The 19,661-nt window shown below is 37.1% G+C and overlaps 1 protein-coding gene across 1 annotated transcript in view; it reads right to left on the bottom strand.

Annotated features, from left to right (window-relative positions):
• The window catches only part of RIMS1 (regulating synaptic membrane exocytosis 1), a 475,999-nt gene that overhangs the window by 42,454 nt on the left and 413,884 nt on the right, over nucleotides 1-19,661 (bottom strand). Inside the window, exon 29 of the mRNA XM_003404398.3 lies at nucleotides 17,831-18,066. Coding sequence (XP_003404446.2) covers nucleotides 17,831-18,066 — 236 coding nt within the window. The remainder of the gene's footprint in view (nucleotides 1-17,830; nucleotides 18,067-19,661) is intronic.

Genomic DNA, 19,661 nt, shown 5'->3' with positions numbered 1-19,661 from the left:
GACCCTGGCTCTACAGATCATCAGTTAATCTCTTTGGATTTCCCCACAAGGTCAGCAGATGACAGGACCTCAAAAAGCAAATGATGGCTGAGACTCACAGTGGTCTGCATGGTATGTAATAAAACAAGCTGGACTCCAAAAGTCAGAAGGGATAAGGAAAATCAAGACTGAAGAATTAACAGAAATCTTGGGGCCAGTTTTGGAATTTAAGTCTTTGAAACTGGGACAAAGATGTTCCCAGATTACATTGGCGGTATAGTTTTGTTTTTTTTTTACAGTAACATAAGAAAGCAATAGTATTTTCAGACTCTAAAGAAAAAAAAAACTAATTTAAACCTTCAAGTAATTTAATTACTTATAATGAAAAGTATTTTAAACCATGTGTGTCGGAGCCAGTTAGCTGTTCTCCCCCTTCCATAGTATAGTATTGATGCTAAGTGGTTGTTAAGCCAGGGATTTTGTCTCTCAGCAGCCATCTCTTGTATCTTGGCATGGCCATGTTATTCATTCTCATTAATAGAACATGAACAGGAATGATGTGAGGTGCTCCTAGACCAGGTCTTTTAAGAAGCAGATGTACCTTGTCTCCCGCCAAATGGATTCAGATGACAACAAGGCCTTTAGGGAACTGAGAAGACATGAAATGTAAAGAGCCTGGGTCTTTGCACCACTGCATGAAGGACAGCTGACCATCACCAGGACCACCTGTCTCAAACTGTTAAATGAACAATAAATAAACTTTTATTGAATTTGAGCTTTTATACATTTTAGTGTCAATTTATTATAGTACCTAAAATTATGATAATACATCAATTTTTGTGGGTGACAGCACAGTATGATGGCTACATATACAAATTGTAGCATTCAAATACCAAATCTACCAGTTATTAGCTATGTGATCGTGGGCAAATTATTTTATTTTTCTGAGCATCAGTTTCCTGATCTAAAAAATGGTGATAATAATGATACCTGTTTTAAAGTGCTAGAATTGTGCCAGTCTTGACCATAGTAGATGCCCAATGTACTCAGCCTTTATTGATATATACAATTAAGGTTATCAGAATTGACTCGATGACAATAAGTTTTTTTTTTTTCCTTTTTATAAGTATATGGAGACATTCCTCAAGATATGAATGACATGCTTAGAGCACTTTCCCATCTCCTCCCCAATACAACCAACTTGTTCTAGACTTAGCATTATTAGGTGACCCTGTGGCAAATTACCCGGTATTTTCTTTACACACACACACTACCTTCTCTCAGAGATGCCAATACTGGGTTCTTCTCACAGTGCCTTCTACACACTGTGCAGATAATGTATACCAAAGAGAATCCCTTACATGTCTGTTAACTCACAGTCTCCTCACTCTTCTTCCTTCCCTTCCCTCTTCTAACTCCTTCCTAGCTATCTCAGGAAGTATTTTTTCTTTAGATTCCACCACTAATGCTCAGAAAGCAAGAACATGGTACAGAAACACACACACACACACACGCACAAGCCCACCACCCCCGTACCATTCTGAATATTCTTTGCTACTATGAGAGAGAAAAGTGTATAAAATGACATAGAATCTCTTTTTCGTAAACTCCTTCCTCACAGTAAAATCTAGTAAATTTTACTAAGTTCACACATGCCCAACAAATTCATTTTTGGTAAATAAACAAGAAATAAACTTTTATCGTGTTTCAGCCTTGCACACCTTAAAGTCTATTTTTTAAAGCAGCTAGCATAAGCCCAACTAGTTTATCAAGTTGTTGGGTGGCAATACAGTATAAGGGTCCTAGAGTCAGACAAACAGCTGGCTGATGGTATAACCTCCCGGACAACCTCAATTATATTAGTTAGAGTACAGACTCAGCAGCCCCACTGCTAGGTTCAAATTCCAGCTCTGCCCTTACCAGTGTGAACCTTGGCAAGTTACTTAACCTCTTTGTGTTTTAGTTTAGTTTCCTGGCCATTAAAATGGGACTAATAATAAAGTGAGGCATATCACTGAGATAACTGTGTGCTTTAAACTTAGTCACGCTGTATAAAACGATAGATATACATTTTACAGTTTTCTCCCTATAAGGGAAAATGAAGGCCAAATTAAATGTATTTATAGTTATATAAATTTCTGTAGAAATGACATAATGCTGACAATTGACATTGCATATTCTGAGTATTTATGGACAATTTTACAGTTTACAAGCACATAACAGCATTTGAAATGTACCTGAGTGTGTGGCATAGTAGTTAAGGATTGAGGCTACGGATACAGACAAAGATTCAAATTCTCTGCCTCTCACTAGCTGTGTGATCCTGGGCAAGTAACTTCTCTCAGCCCCTGGTTCTTTCCTTGAAAATCCACAGATCATCACTGCACTTTGTCACAGGCTTTTATAGCAAGCTCAGTGGGTTGTTGAGGGGGTTAAATGTGATAATGCACATTAAGTGCTTTCCACAGGACCACTCACATAATAAGGGCTGAGTAAGTATTTGTGGTTCTTGTTAGCTATCACTAGTCATTCGATAAGTTAACTGTGGAGTAAATGAAATAAATGTTTCCCATCACATAAACATTATTGCTAGTGCTGAGTGGGAATAAAGACGGTAGCCACTTAACTTCAGGGGGGAATAATTACTGGTTTTTGGCACTACTGACTTAAAGATTTAAAGCGGAGAAAAAACAGTAAAGCTTTGAGCAGAAATAATGGTTTGTTTTACACCTTGGGGAATTATGTAGGACATAACTGAGAACAATCAAGACAAATTTAGTATGGTATGCAATTAAAAATAGATTCTTCTAAAGATGAGAATTTCCAGGTGTTATATAATTAAAGAGGTGCTCTGGTGGTACAGTGGTTAAGCTCTAGACTGCTAACGGAAAGGTCGGCAGTTCGAACAGCCATTCTGTGGAAGAAAGATGTAGCAGTCTGGCTCCATAAAGATTACAAAACCAAAAACCAAACCCGGTGCCATCCAGTCAATTCTGACTCATAGTGATCCTATAAGACACAGCAGAAACTGCCCCGTAGGCAGATTGCCACATCTTTCTCCCACAGAGTGGCTGGTGGTTTTGAACCGCCGACCTTTTGGTTAGCAGCTGAGTGCTTTAGCCAGTGCGCCATCAGGGATTCTTCCATAAAGATTCCAAAGAAACCCAAACCCGTTGCTGTCGAGTGGATCTGGACTCATAGGAAACTCTATGGGGCAGTCCTACTCTGTCCTATGGGATCGTAACAGGTCGGTATTGACTGGATGGCAACCAGTACAAGAATGTAAGTAAAATTTGAAGTATTTGTGCTCCTTTAAAATTGTATTTACAAGCCTCGCTGGCTCAATGGTTAAGTGCTCAGCTACTAACTGAAAGGTTGGCAGTTCAAACTCACCCGGCAACTCCACAGAAGAAAGACCTGGCAATCTGCTCCCATAAACATTATAGCCTAGAAAACCTTATGGGGAAGTTCTACTCTGTCAAATGAGGTCATTATAAGTCAAAATCAACTTGATGGCACCTAACAACAACAACAAAAACATTGTATTTAATTCTTACAATTATTTTCTGGATGGGAAGAAAGGAAAATTATTTAAAACAAAAAAGGTAAAATTTTCTGGAAACTTTGAGGAATAAAGAAGACATCTTTATATTATATTTAACTTAAAACATCTTCAAGAAGTCCTCTTCAGTTAATGTATTTCTATTTTCTCCTAATTTCATCAGGCTCTTATTTTAAAACCTTTCAGAAGTTTTGCACTGGAGAGAAAGTGAACATGAAAAGGCTCCATAGGATGTAAAGTTCTATAAAAAGATAAGACAGCCCTTTGTTGATATACTGCCTTGTAAATAACTCCAGCACAAGGAAAATGCTTTCTGCTCCTTGTGTACCATGAAGAGTACTGAATGCAGAATTCTAAATAGGACAGGCTCTTCTTCTCAAATGCTTAGCTAAAGGGTATGCAATGCATGGCAACTGTAAAAATATAAAAGCAGAACAAAAGAACAGACAACTGACATTACTTTTAATAACATAACTAAGCCATTTACAAAGTAAAAGGATGCTCACTGAATTGTGTTATCTGGGCCAGTAAATCTGGGGTGTGCCGAATGTGGAGAGAGAGAGGCAGAGGCCTGGGGGAGACATGTTTCTGCCTCCAGCACTACCAGCAGTAGTGAGCCAACAGATTTCAGCTATTACAGAGTTGCTTCGAATCGGCCATGCTCACCAAGGGAATCATCATTCAAGCCACATACTGTTTGGGAATTAAAATCAGTACTTGCAATTATGCAGACCAAGTTCAAGCAACTCGGGGGGAAAAAAAATAGGCCTATCATCTCAGCCAATACATTTGATGTGATGTCAAAATATTTTCTCCTTTGTACAAATATTGAATTAGCTTTTTAAAATTAATTAAATGATTTATGAAAGTGGATGAGTTTTTTTAAATAAATGCTTTTGAGTCTCCACGTAGAAAATGAAGAATGATCCACAAGAAGGCAAAAATTGCTAAGCATTTTAGAAAGCCAAAGAACTGAATGGAAAGTCAATTTTTACTCTGAAGGTAAAACTTTCCAACTCTGATCTTGCTATTTCCATCAACCTTCTCAACATCTCTATATATTATATATGCCAATTGGTATTTTCTTGCTAAAGATCCCAGAAACTCACACTCCTTTATAAACCATCTCCATGAAATTTTATGTAGCATCTCTTAAAGTGACATCTTCTGGTTCTTTTTCTTTTCTTTTTAAAAAACAACTGAATAATTTTTAGGGTAAACTTCCTGAGGTGGAAGCTTTAAATAGGAATTGACATTTTTAGCATCAAGTTGAAACACCTAGAGTCAATTAACTATCAGTCTATTAGCTACCTCTTGCCTCTATTTATCCTGTGGATTTCTAATCAATAGCCTTTCCTTTCAAGAATCCTCCCTCAGTTTCCATAATGCAGGTATAGGTGAAAGATTCTTTTTTACAGTTTCAAATTCAGAGGAATAAAAGTTTTAAATTAAGATATTAATTGACTTGTTTATATCTCCCAATTAATATACTTCTACTTACTTCATTACATAACAGCAGAATGCTTCAGTGTAACTATATATCTATTTTGGAAACCCTGGTGGCATAGCGGTTAAGAGCTATGGCTGCTTACCAAAAAGTTGGCAGTTCGAATCTACCAGATGCTCCTTGGAAACCCTATGGGGCAGTTCTACTCTGTCCTAAAGGGTCACTATCAGTCGGAATTGACTCGACAGCAATGGATTTTATATATTTACAAATATGAATTTACTAAATTATTACATATATTTTTAAATCTTTTTATTTGAAACTTAAGTATACTATGACTATTTACTAACCATTTTACTAATTGTCAGTTTACAGTTTCGTATTAAGAGCAATAGAAATGTATTTCCATTTACAAAAACATTCTAAGGTATCGAGTTTGAAACTGGAAAAGTGAATGTTACTATCTCCTTGTGGTTATAGAACATAGTCTTTTAAGCTTTACTAAACATATGACTAATTGTATATGCCACATTCCCTAGTTATAAGAATCCTTCCGATGTGAATGATTTTGTAATAAGTATCACAATGTACTGACCTGACATTAGACGCTTATTTCCCAAATAAGAATTCACTAGCTGACCTGAAAAGCAGTTACAGTACATCCCTTATGTGCAGGGATCCCCTGTTGCTACCCCTCAACAAAAGATAGATGGAGTTCCAAAATGTCTAGGCATTTTTGCATTTCCTATTTTCATAAGCTTAATAGGTAAACCTTCATCACATACAGTAATGCATGTAAAAGGATGTTGGAATCTTTATCAGTCATCATCTATTCCTCCTCATAAGCACAAATTTTTGTTTTTCAATTGCTTTCTAGTAAACTAATACTTTAACTGATAAAAAAATTATCAGCAACAATTCATTTACTGTCTCAAGATCCTAAAATGGTAATCACCTACTGTTATTTATAGACTTAACAGAAGTGTTATTACTTAAAAGCAAATTTGTGAAATTAACCTGTAAAATGTATCTGGATCAATGGTCCCGAGCTTTTGAAGAGATGTATAAGCAATGAAAAGGAAAATGCGAAGTAAACATAATGGAAAAATCACTTCTACTTGTTAAAAATTAAGCAAAAAATTAGGATGTATTGACTTCCTAGAAATAACAAACCAAACATAGAAGAAAAATTGCCTTTAAAGTTTATCCAACAAGAATAGCATGTGACAATGTCAAATGAAATTCCACGATGTGATTAGTTACTATCTCAGCACAATATTCTGACTGAGACAGCTCCATACTTACCCACTTGATAGACCTCCACTCAGATTCTCCTACACTCAAGGCACTGTGGTGTACAAGACCAAAAAAAAAACAACCTGATACCTGGTTACTACCTGTGAGGAGCTTTAAGTTCATTTGGTGATAAGACCTCTACAAAGATATTTACGGGGCAAAGAAGTATTTAAACAGTACCACATAAGAACCAAAAAAGTGCTACAGGAGTTCAGAGAATCACTTTTGGCTCTTGGTAAGAAGCTAGAGATTGGGCAGGGCTTGAACAAAGAAGAGGATTTTGACAGGCAAGATGAAAGATAAAGATCTTTCCATGTGGAGTGATTAGCACCTACAAAAGTGCAAAGAAAGAAGCTGTAAGGCATTTTATGAATCCCAGAAGGGTAAGTCTGGCTGAAGCATAGTAAGAAAGGAAGTTAAAGAAGTTAAGAAGATGGAAATAAGAATCATTTAACTAATGTCAAATAAAAAGGTAGACATCTTTTACCAGTATTGTACTTTCTATTGTACATGTCTCGTTGATTTCATATCTGTACAATACTTGGGATCTATACCATTATTTAGATTGTACTCAAATCAAATTCATGCCTATGGGCTTTCTGTGACCTTATCAAGAGCAGTTTGGGGCGATACATGGGCAGAATTCAGATTGTAGTGAGGAAACAGAGATAGGAAATACAGAAAATTCTCTCAAAGTTTCATTCATTCGGGCAAATTTTTGTATGTTTATTATATAGGCACTGTGCTAAGTGCTAGAGATTATTCAGTGAAATAACAGACACAGTCCTTGAGCCCCCGTCTGGGAAAATTAGGGTAAAAACTTAGGGTATGTAAGGAGTTAATTCTGGGATCAATTTTCAGGGCAAGGTTGAAGATTTGAAGGTTTTTATTCTGGACAATCACTGTGTCTAATAAGAGATGGTATCAATAGGTGCATATTATAAATGTAAACCCTATAAAACCCAGTGCCGTCGTCGAGTTGCTATAGATGTAAGAAAACAGACATTTAGAGTCACAACAGCAGTATAAGTTAAATCCTGACTCTGAGAATATACAGGATGTATACCGTCTGCTAACGTCTCCATCTGTACTGCAAGCACCAAGTTCTTGGCCTATGGCAGAAATATGGAAACTTTCTGCAACAGGGTAGATACTAAGTATTTTTGCCTTTGTGGGCCACATGCTCTCTGCCTTTGTAACACGAAAGCAGAGACGGATAACATATGAATGAATAGGCATGGCTGTGTTTCAATAAAACTTTATTTATGGACATCACGACTGAATCCTAGATAATTTTCATGTGTCCCAAAATATAATCTTTCTTTTGATTTTTTTTTCGATCATTAAAAAAAAATGTAAAACTCATTCTTAGCTCATGGGCCATAAAAAACAGGTTTTGGGCCAGAATTTGCTTACCTCTGGTCTAGTATGGAAAAAGCTGGGAAATAGGGGAGAAGGAGGAAGCTGGTGAAGAGAGAACCTAGACCACTCTCTTGCAGATTATGCCTAATTTGGTACAAGACTTTAGGGAGTCCACAAACCACCTCCAAGCCTGTACACAACGTGGTATGTGAGCACTGTAATTTACTAAGGTCAGGAACCATAGCTTTCATTAGATCCTGAAAGGAAGGCCGGACACGAGGAACTTTAAGAACCATTGATGCAGAATGATTTGAGAGTTAAATCTTAAGAATTTATATGCTATTAAGCACTATGCACCTGACGAATATAAAAATATTGGCTGTAAAATGTGAATAATAACAGTAACATGGTTATATTTTAAAGATTGGAGAAATTAATAGACACAAAGCACTTAAAATGCTGACTGGCATATGGCAACTGCTCAATAAATCATAGCTATTATTGCTGATGGTTTTATCAATAACACAAACGCACAGAAAAAAAGATTAGCCAATAATATGCTTATGTTTTAACTTTAAATTTGCAATGAGTGGTGAGATTGCAGGAGTTTTATACATTCTCCCCTTTGCTTTTCTGTGTTTAAAAATCATAAAAAACATTAGGAAAATAAATCAACAAAAGAATCTCTATTTAAAACCACTTTGCATTAGAAAAGGATCTATTAAAATTGGCTATCAGCTATAAAAATAATCAGACATTTCTCGTTACATCTTGAGCTATCTGAAATATTTTATAACAGTCTGAAATTAATCTCATGTTTAAAAATTACCTTCGTACAGTTAAAATAATTATCATCATATGTAATTATTTCAGCACTTAGTATTATACTTTTGAAGGCACTTAATAAAGGTTAGTTTCTCTCCTCCAATTCCTGAAATACAAATTAATTGTAAAAATGAATTCCATTCAAATCAGTATTTTTTTTCCTGCCAAATCACTGAAAAGGATATTTATTTATTAACTGAACTCAAAATTTATAGTTTGGACCAAAGAAAAGAACAAAAATAGAACAGCTGGAGTACGTTTGAAAATACTAATCCTTATTAGGGCATCTTTTCAGAAGATGAGCTGCTATATAGCTGAATTGAATCTCTATTAACAGTAGTGAATTCCTAAGCCAGACAGAAACAGTAAATAAAAGAACCTGTGCTTACATTCATTTGATGGCTTTTGCAGACCTGAGAATCATTTCTGGCACCATCATTTTGCATTCAGGAAACAAAGAACATGAAACATCACGATCCTCAGAATGTTTTTCTTGTTCCATGAAACGAATCAAATAAATGAGGCACAAATAATGAATTTAGATTTCAGCAAGATTTTGACCCACAGTAGTTTTCAGTTTCTGAAACTTTTTGGGGCCCACATACTTTGTAAAAATTTTTGGCTTGCATTGTTAACAGCAGAGCTGAGAAAATCTTTAGAATGCAGCTATAAACTCACTTCTCATAAAGGAAAAGGCAGAGGATCTTCACAAGGCAGTACTAGATTTACACCATGGAAAGATACTTTGGTAAATTAGACATATATTGGTTGGAGGGAAAAAAACAGTAAGTCAAATGGAAGATATTCATTTTCCTAAGGTAAATCAAGTATGCTGTCTAAGCAAGCACTCAATTTATTTTATAATGTGCTTTACCTGTGTGACTTTATTTTTATTTATTTTGTTGCTGTTGAGAATATACACAGCAAACACCAATTCCACAGTTACCACATGTAGCATTTAGTGACACTGAATACATTCTTCCAGTTGTGCATCCATTCTCAGCCTTCTTTTCTGAGTTGTTCCTCCCCTATTAGCATAAACTCACTGCCCCCTAAGGTTCCTGTCTAACCGTTTGAGGTACTCTAGTCTCTCTGATCCCACATAGATAGCTCTTAAAAGAGCATAATGCTCAAGGCAGACCTTTTTTACTTGTTAAGCTAAACTACTATTTGGTTTTAAGGAGACTTCAGGGGAGTATTTTTGGTTTAAGGCTTATCTTAAAGATTATCCCTGGTCAATAGTTTCAGGGGTTCATCCAGCCCCCAGAGCTCCAGAAAGTCTGGAGTCCATGAAAATTTGAAATTCTGTTGTGCATTTTCCTCCTTTTGATCAGGATTCTTCTACAGAATCTTTGATCAAAACGTTCAGTAATGGTAGCCGGGCACCATCCAGTTCTTCTGTTCTCATGACAAAGGAGGCAGTTGTTTATGGAGGCAATTAGCCACACATTCCACATCCTCCTCCTATTCCTGACTCTCCCTCTTCCTCTGTTGCTCCAGGCAAAGAGAGACCAACTGTCCTGACTTGGATGGTCACTTGCAAGCTTTTAAGACCCCAGGCACTATGCAATGAACTAGGAGGTAGAACAGAAGCACTAACCATGTTATTAGGCCCGTTAACTGGGATGTCCCATGAAAACATGACTCTAAACCACCAAAGCAAGGAACCAAATCCAGTGAGGCTTCTGGCTGTACATAAGCAGCCTCAGCAGCTACCTTTTTGTTGTTGTAAATATATCTATCACACAACTTTTGCCAGTTAAACTTTTTACAAGTGTACAACTTATTGCCAGCAATTACAATCATCAGCTGTGCAACCCTACCATTAATCAATGCAATTTTTTCATCACAGTTAACCCAACCCCCCTTTTCTCCTTCCTCCCATCCCTGGTAACCATTAATAAACTTTGGTCTTTATACTTTTGTCTTTCCTTTTTATATAAGTGAGGTCGTAATATATTGCTCCTGTTTTGTTTGACTTATTTCACTCAGCATGATGTCTTTAGGCTCCATCCATATTGTAACATGTATTAAGACTTTATTTCTTCCACTGGCTGAGTAGTACTCCATTGCATGTATGTATCTACCACATTTTGTTTATCCATTCATCTGTTGATGGGCATTTAGGTTGTTTCCACATTTTGGCTGCAATGAACATTGGTATGTAAGTCTCCGAGTCTCTGCCTTCACGTTTTTTGGGCATAAAACCTAGGAGTGGAATTGCTGGGTCATATGGTAGCTCTATTTTTAGTTCAATTTTTTTTTAATTTTTTTTTTTGAGGAACCACCACACTGTTTTCTACAATGGCTGTACCATTTTGCATTCCCACCAGCAATGGATAAGGGTTCCAATTTCCCCACATCCTCGCCAACGTGTTATTTTCTGTTTCTTTACATATGTATTTACTTATTTTTTATCTTAGCCATCCTAGTGGCAGTGAAATGGTATCTCATTGTAGTTTTGATTTGCATCTCTGAGGGCTAATGACGTAAAGATATACATCTTTTCACGTGTCTGGTGGCCATTTGAATGTCATCTTGGATAAAATATCTATTGAAGTCCTTTGCTCATTTCATGATTGAGTTGTCCTTTTGTTTTTAAGCTGTCCAAGTTTTATATATATTTTGGTTTCCCTGTGTGACTTTTAAAGGAAGAAAAATTGGAAGATTAGCAGAAGGAAATTTAATGTTTTGGACATTTTGGGAGGCATGATTATTGTCTAAGGACAAATGTGAGTTTTAAAATAATGCCTTGAACTCATGCAGAAATAGCTTATTCGAGCACTCTCCCTTAATGTATAAGTGGGTTACAGTTGTAGTTTTATTACTCCATGTTATTCTTCTTTTGTCATTGGAAGCAAGGACAATTTTGTTAGTTTCTATCTATGTTTTTATGTTGAGAAGTTAGTGTATGCCTTGAAAATTCATAAACATTTATTAATCTATTTTGAAATCAAGTATCCATAAATCTACCTAAAACTCCTTAGTATACTTATATTTTTGCTTATGTAATCTTTCAGGATAATGAACTCTATATAGTTTTTAATGCTACTATTTGGAAACCCTGGTGGCGTAGTGGTTAAGTGCTACGGCTGCTAACCAAAGGGTCGGCAGTTTGAATCTGCCAGGCACTCCCTGGAAACTCATGCGGCAGTTCTGCTCTGTCCTATAGGGTCGCTATGAGTCAGAAACGACTCGATGGCACTGGGTTTGACTGGGTTATGGGTCTCCAGAAATGCTTCATTCCCTTATTATAATTGTTTGATTTCATAAACTGCCAGAGCAAAAAAAAAAAAAAAAAAAAGTCTTCTAGAACCATATTCAGAGTGAGAATACAAAAGGGAGTTACTTGGGAAGATGTAATATGAACAGATCACAGAGAGAAAGCAGAGCTTCAATTATCTCCAATAAGGAGGTTAATAATAAAGTCTCATTACAGATCTGAACATGCTGAAGTCCAACTAAATACTAAATAGCAGCCCAAGACGGATGAACTTGTAAAAATGAGCACAAAGAAACCATACCCAACCGAATTTCATCTCGGAATCTTAAAAAAAAAAAAGTGGCCATATGATTTTAAAGAATCATCTGGTAATCTCAGAAATCCTGGTAATAACACTGGAGATGAGCAAAGATAGGGGATGACAGACTTGAAAGACAAAAGAACAACTAATGTGAACTAGATTCTTGCAAAGGTACCCCAGGTAAATGTTATTTAAGTTACTTTTTAGATGATTGGCATTATCCAAACTCAGCTGGAACTCCAGTGGGGCTCAGCAGTACTTTTATTCGTATCGACTAATTTCCTATAAACTTTCTCACTCTGTATCCTCACACTTTTCATCTTCTCTCGTCTCATTTTCACTGAGAAGATCAAGGGCATCTGGCATAAGCTACTTCAATATTTTCATTGCAATATCCCTCTGTATTTAAATTATTTCCTTTTTTTGATCAAACTCATGGGAAAAAGAAAAAAAAAAAAACCTTACTTCTCCCAAGAATAGAGTGTGTCTGAAATTTCCCCTATGTTCTCTGGGACCTGCTCCAGTAATTAAAAAAATTCTTTGTATTGTATTTTTCAATCTCTCTGCCATGAGATGCTCTATCCACACCTCATCCTGGACACACACTCAGATCCTTTTCATTATAAAACGCATACACACACCTAATATTTCCTCGTTACAACGTCTAGTGCATGGAAAATGCTTAATAAATGTTGGTAGAACAAAGGAAAGAAGGATTGTTGACATTTGATGTCTCTCCTTCTTAATACTAAGCATCCTGAAGAGAAGTTAATAATAATTGCTTCTATTTATCCATCTTTCTAGCCCTATCTGAGCTGCTTCTGGGAGCCCCCAGAAGTCTCACTCTATATAACTATAGGCTCTCTAGCCCCAACCCCTTGGGCTCCTAGCCTCTCCTATTCCAGCTCTTCCCATCCATGACATCAGGCCCACTTCAAATCCGATAAAAAAAACGAAACCCGTTGCCATTGAGTCGATTCCAATTCATAGCAACCCTATAGGACAGAGTAGAACTGCCCTATAGAGTTTCCAATGAGTGCCTTGTGGATTTGAACTGCCAGCCTTTTTTGGTTAGCAGATGTGGCTCTTAAACACTACACCACCAGGGTTTTCTCACATCCAACAAGGTGTAATTAAAGTGGAGGTAGGTGAAAAGATGGTTAGAGGAAGATGAGACGAATGAAAAAATTGAGAGTGGAATGGGTTACAGTCCGTGGTGAATCCTGTCCCACATGTGGGCACACTGACCTTACCCCTTCTTCACTTGTCTATCAGACTTAAAGGTCAGGAATGGCTGCTCAGTCTCCAAATCCAGTGGTCTGTTTTCAATCATTAGCCACTTCAATTTTTCTGTAGGAATATCCAGCCTCTTTAAAAATCTCTCCATCTGTGTCTTCCTCTTTAGTCACTTGCTCTCTCCTGGATCCTGTGCGGCCCCCTCCTTTCTCTGTATTTCCCCTTGTTCCCTCACCTATTGTTCCTCAATAAGGGCATTTTACCTTGTCTTCTGTTGATTCCACCTCTAGTTTATTCCTCTTTCTGAATAAGCTCAGGCTTTTCCATTTCCACAGCTACTTCCCTAGTTCACTACCTCATAATCTTTCATTTCATCCATTAAAATAGCTTCAGGCTGACCCCCTTGCTTCCAAGTGCTCTTCCTCCTGATTTTCTATACCTTGCTTCCAGTGTGTACCAGAAAAGGGCATCCTGTTTGGTAAAGTAGAAGGCCAGGGAAAACCCTCAATGAGATGGAATGACCCAATGGGCTCACACATATCAATGATCACAGAGATAGCTCAGGACTGGAAAACGTTTAGTTCTGTTATACACGAGGTCACCACGAGTTGGTGCCAATGCAACGGCAACTAACAACAACAGCTTCCAGTTTAAGCTTCCAGAATCACCATTTTGGTTCTTTTTTTCCCTTGATTAAATGCTCCCCATTAATAGTGAGCAAAGTACCTTAAAGTCAGTTGCAGTTGGGTTCATTCCAACTCATGGGTCCCTGGGTGGTACAATTGATTAATACACTCAGATGCTAACTGAAAAGTTGTAGATTCATATCCACGCAGAGGTGCCTCTGAAGAAAGGCTTGGCAATCTGAGACAGATAGGGTTAACTGTGCTGGCAGAACAAAAGAGCTATTAAAAGATTACTATCTAGAAGTTGGGTAAACAGGAACCACACCCTGTCAACATGAGATAAGGCTCAAACAACTCGTGAATTACTACCTGCTTCTTAATGTTTTTCTAGTCCCTTCCCCCTTTACAGGCTCCTGCATGCGCAGAAGAACAAAGTGTGACTGCTGTTTAACCTTCCTTAGCCCTCCGAAGATGGTGATGTAGTGCCAAAGATCAGTGCGCTTGCGCTATGTCCCATAGTAAGTGATGGCAAGGGCTGCTGGGAGGACTCCATCTTGAATATTAGCAGGTTCCATCTTGAATTCCAGGTGTGCGAGCAACCTAATTAACACACGCCCCCACTCTGAGAAGTACCGCCCCTTGAAAGAAGCCCACTAAATATTCATTATTCTATTGTCTCCACCAAACCCGTATAAGCCCTAGCCTTGCTTCCCTTTTTGAATCAGCCTTTTGGAGAGGTTTAGTCTTCCGCTGACTCCTTTTGCTTGACTCAAGCAAAATAAAGCTTGCTGAAGGTAAAGTTTGTCTTTTGCATGTATTCTTACTTGGGAAAAGACAATGATCCTTTGTGTGAGATTGGCGATTGGTAACAAATTTACTTCCACAAAAACAGCCATTAAAAATCCTACGGAGCAAGGTTCTACTCTGACACACGAGGTCCCCATGACGTGGAATCGACTGAACAGCAACTGGTTTAAAATCATCCATTAAAAATCCTGTGGAGCACAGTTCTACTCTGACATACACGGGGTCTCCGTGACTTGAAATCAGCTCAACAGCAAGTGGTTTACAAGAAGTTTCCTAACTTAAAGGGATTTTAAGACCTGGCACTAGTCTTTTTTCTAAACTTATTTTCCACTATAGCCCCTTTGCTCAAGCAAACTGTTCAAGTGCTGGTATAATTTATTAAAATATGCATTTGTGTTTTTCTTCCAGTATTTTCCTGTCCATAATATTACTCACCAAGCCCTTTTATGCTTCTTTGCCTCAGGAATTTCTGCAGAAAAACAGAGGTCAGTGGCTCTTTAATCTTTTGTAAATGTCTAACCTCTAAGGTAACAAAACAAAACAGTTGCCATGGAGTCAATTGTGAGTCATGGTGGCCTATGTGTGTCAGAGTAGAACTGTGATCTATAGGGTTTTCAATGGCTGATTTTTAGAAAGTAGATCCCCAGGACAGGCTTTTCTTTAAAGGTGCCTCTGGGTGGACTTGAACTTCCAACCTTTCCTTTGGCAACTAAGTGTTTTAACCATTTGCACCATCCAGGGACTCCAGTGATATGAATACAGACACATACATATGTAAATGCACACATATGTATATAACTTAAGAGACAACGCACATTGTGTTCATTTAGGCACATGGGTACTTGTTATTCTTAAGATACTTATTATCATAATCACCCTACAATTCTAGGTAACTTCCTGGGTGTATTTAGGGCTGATTTTTCACAGATCTGTGGACCTTCCCAGGAATGCTTTCACTTACAAGAGAGGATAACCACAGGTGGAACACCATACAGTTAATATATAAGTGAAGGGCCAAGACCTCACACTACACGGGCTGGGTCTCTAAACCTACATCTAAACCTACATAGGCTAGAACCTTCTTTACACTCTAAAGCCCAGACCTAAATTCACCTAGAAAAAAAAAAAACAAAACCCTTTGCCATTGAGCTTCATTCAAGTCCAGAATATCTTGGCTCAGGGGCTTTTTCTTAAAATTTCCCTTTCCTTTACTACTTTACACCTCCTTTTCAATCAATCTAATTAAGCTTCTGTTTGCTAAATAAGTTTTTAGCTATGTGCTTGATTGCTCGAAGGCATTTACCAGTAGTGGCACCTAGATTCCTTGGAAACCTTTCAATTTATGACATTCTCCTAGATAAAATTTATTCTAAAATGTTATCCCTTCTTTCATTATGGATAGTATGGTACAGATATTTAAAACTATTAATATTATTTATAATTGAAATAGTCTACAAAAATAATCTTATATTTATTAGTTTTTAACAATACAACTTCTAAGAAGGTAGATATTATTTGCAATTTAAGACATAAGCATAATTGACATAAAATTTAAACTAATAAAACAAAGGGGCTAAGTGTTCAAACTACAATCATTTAAATCTATTGCCTGACAAAGCTGTGCCACAGGCATAGTTCCTATGCAAAATTACTGTGGTGCTTTAGTCTAAAAAAGCTAAATTCTTCTCAACTAGTGAGTGATAGAGAAGGAACTAACTAAAGGGTAAAACAAAGGGAGCCCTGGTGGTACAGTGGTGAAGACCTTGGGTGCTAACCAACAGGTCAGTGGTTCAAATCCACCAGCTGCTCCTTGGAAATCCTATGGAGCAGTTCTCCTGTGTTCTATAGGGTCACTATGAGTCAGAATTGACTCAATGGCAATGGGTTTTTGGTTTGTTGGAAAACTGGGCAAAGCATCCGCTACACAAATCAAAACTGCCTTTGACTGCTACTCTAAAGAAACCTGACAAATGATTCTCCTTCACGATGAGCAGATTTTCAGCTCATCCTACTGGATGGCATCAGGGCAGGTCTGACTACCACAGAGTTGCTAGCTAATCTAGGTTCATTCTAATTTTATGACTTTAAGAAAGACAAACCTCTGCTTAGCTAAATAGCTATACATACTAGTTCAGTTTCTGAATGACTCAAAATTTCCTACCTTTATTGTCAATATACCAAATAGAATTCACAGTTTCAAAAAGCTACTTCCCAGGATGCTCAAGTTAGCTATAAAAAGGATGTTAAGAAACTTTTTGGTACAAGTGAAGTTTGTGACAAGACTTTCGCTGTTAAAGAGAAGTGGAACGAGTGGTTATAAGAGGAGAAACATGTGCTAGAAGTTTAAATCAGTTTGATAGTTCACTTACCTTTTGGTTACATATAGTCCTGAGCATAGTAATGAACCATCTAATGTACCTGATCAAATATTACATAATTTGAAGTAGTGCTTTTATTATATATTACAATGTACAATACAAAAATAACCATCCCTCCTTCTGAAGGAGGTAGAAAAAAAAAAAGTCCATGATCTACATACCTTGAGGACATAAAGCTTTTAAGATTTATAAGCAGTAGAATGTATGTGAAACTCAAATTTGTATTAAAACATTAGTCTTTATGTGAATCCACTGACCCATTTTTCTCAAGTAAAAATAACTGCTAGATTTTCACTTACACTGAAATATAACAAGTACAGTTGAATTAATATGTTCATACAGCACATTGAAGACTACATTTCAAGTTGCACAACTGACCTTCTTTTCTAGAAAAAATATGGACATAGCCCAAATCATAACTAATTGAATAATGGAACACTTTGAAAAGGAGAATCCTGTTGCTTTCTTGCACATAAATCAATTTGGATCTCTAGTACTTCTTTGCATTTCCTTGCGTATTTGTAAACATGACTTTAATTTTTATTTTCTTTTTAATTGCAAGTATCTGATCACTTTATAGGCTAACAAATGATACCTTGTTAAGACAGGTACACAGAAAACAAAACAAACAAAAAACCCCATACTTAAACAGATTTTCAGAGACAGAAAAACAAGATTTCTTTGCAAAGAATTGAATATACTCCATTATCACAAGTCACAGCATGAAGATCAAATTTTGTCTGTCCAGCAACAACTTGAGATATTTAGACTGAATTCACACCACTCACCTGTGTGGCTAAGTTGAGATGTGCTTCTACTCCTTCGAGACACTATGGCAACCACTTTGGCACTCAGACTGGATCTCCTTTTCTTTCCACCTGCTCCAACTGTACCCACAGCTGTGTCCGACTGACTGCCATCATTATGCTCCAGTGTGTACATCTCTCCACTCACACTGGTGCTCTTTGTGATGGCTCTTCCTGAAGTTCCCATCCGTCTGCCTTGCATTTTAGGGGTAAATGAACTATATTTACAAAGTAAAAACATATATGCATACATAAATTACAGGTCAGCACAACAGAAACTCTAAATCTAATTTATCTTGAAATAATCAGGCAAATTCTTAGGGGAAAAAGTCAGTTGACTAGCAGTTCTACAGCTATGAAATCCTTAAGATCACATCACTACCCCCCCATGTTTACTAGAAGTAGCTTAAAACAATTTTATTTCAACATTATCTACAGACTCTTTGAAGACAGCAAAGAGAAAAGCAGATGCTACATACATGAGAGGTAAATACTATTGACCAATTTTTTAAACAGTTACTATGTTTCTTTCAGAGAAAATGAAAATATCTAAATCAAAAAAAGTTCACATATATTTTGGAGACAAAAATATTATAGAAATTAATATACTTTGAATTTGCTACATGACAAGGTTTATGGAAACAGCATTTATTCTAATTCTCCTTTGGAATTCCAACTAACAGGCATCTCTTTGGCTACCCAAGTCTTACTGATCCTAGGAGAGACTGCTAAGAAGGCCAAAAAAAAAGTCCACGTCTTCAGAAGTTTTCCCTCCTTCCTTGTACCCTCCATCTCATCTACACAAATTTCTTCAGCTCGTTTTCCTCTTTCAGCATATCTAACTTCCATGCTGTAGACTGAAACTTCCTTTTTTTGTTCATTCTTATCCAAACTTACTTATCTATGTTCCCAAATTGTGCTATTTTATCTGAATAGACTATTGTTCTTCTATTCCAAATGAATGATTTATTGTTGGAATTTTAAGCACCATGGAAGGTCAGTGGAAAACAAAATCCTCTCTACCTGTCAAAGTACTGTGTGTCTGTGGGTAGAGGGGAGGTAGGGCAGGCAGGCTGGGAGCACGAATTTTAGGATTCTCAGATCTTTTAAATTACATTGCACAGGTAGGCATATATCTGTATTGTTGTTGTTAGCTGCTGTCGAGTTGATTCTCACTCATGGAGACCCTTTGTGTGCAGAGTAAAAATGCTCAGTAGGGTTTTCAAGGCTTTCAGAAACAGATCGCCAGGCCTTTCTTCCAAGGTGCCCTGGGTAGGTTTGAACTGCCAACCTTTCAGCTACTAGTCAAGTGCTTAACCATTTGTGCCACTGAGGGACTCCATTATTCATACAGACTGGCTTTTTTTAGTCCAATAAAAACCTGGTTTGATACATCTAAAATGACCCTAATTTTGTTTCCTCAAAATATTTGTAAAAACTGACTTACATGAACCTTACCATTATCTCTATATTTCTATTTCTTGTTTTGAACTACAAAATACATCTAGCTAATATAACACCTTTTAATGGTGATAGCATTTAACATGCTTGTGTCACATATATAATGAACATTTCAGTTGAAAGGGAAATTGGTATGAGAAAGGTTGGAAGGGCAAGATCATGGAGGGTTTGTAAGCTACGGAAAAAAGAGAAAACTGTTTTGTCCTTAGGATCCCTTCCTCTTCACATATTGTGAAATGAAAACTGAGAACGAACATATCTGTCTTAGAAGAAGTACAACCAGAATGCTCCTCAGAAGTAAGGATGGTGAGACTACTCACATACTTTGGACATGTTATCAGGAGGAATCAGT

The sequence above is a fragment of the Loxodonta africana genome, chromosome 1 (genome assembly GCF_030014295.1).
Source record: "Loxodonta africana isolate mLoxAfr1 chromosome 1, mLoxAfr1.hap2, whole genome shotgun sequence".
NCBI classification, from domain to species: Eukaryota; Metazoa; Chordata; class Mammalia; order Proboscidea; family Elephantidae; genus Loxodonta; species Loxodonta africana.
Note: the sequence above shows the minus strand (reverse complement) of the source record. Positions and strands in the feature narration are given on the sequence as shown.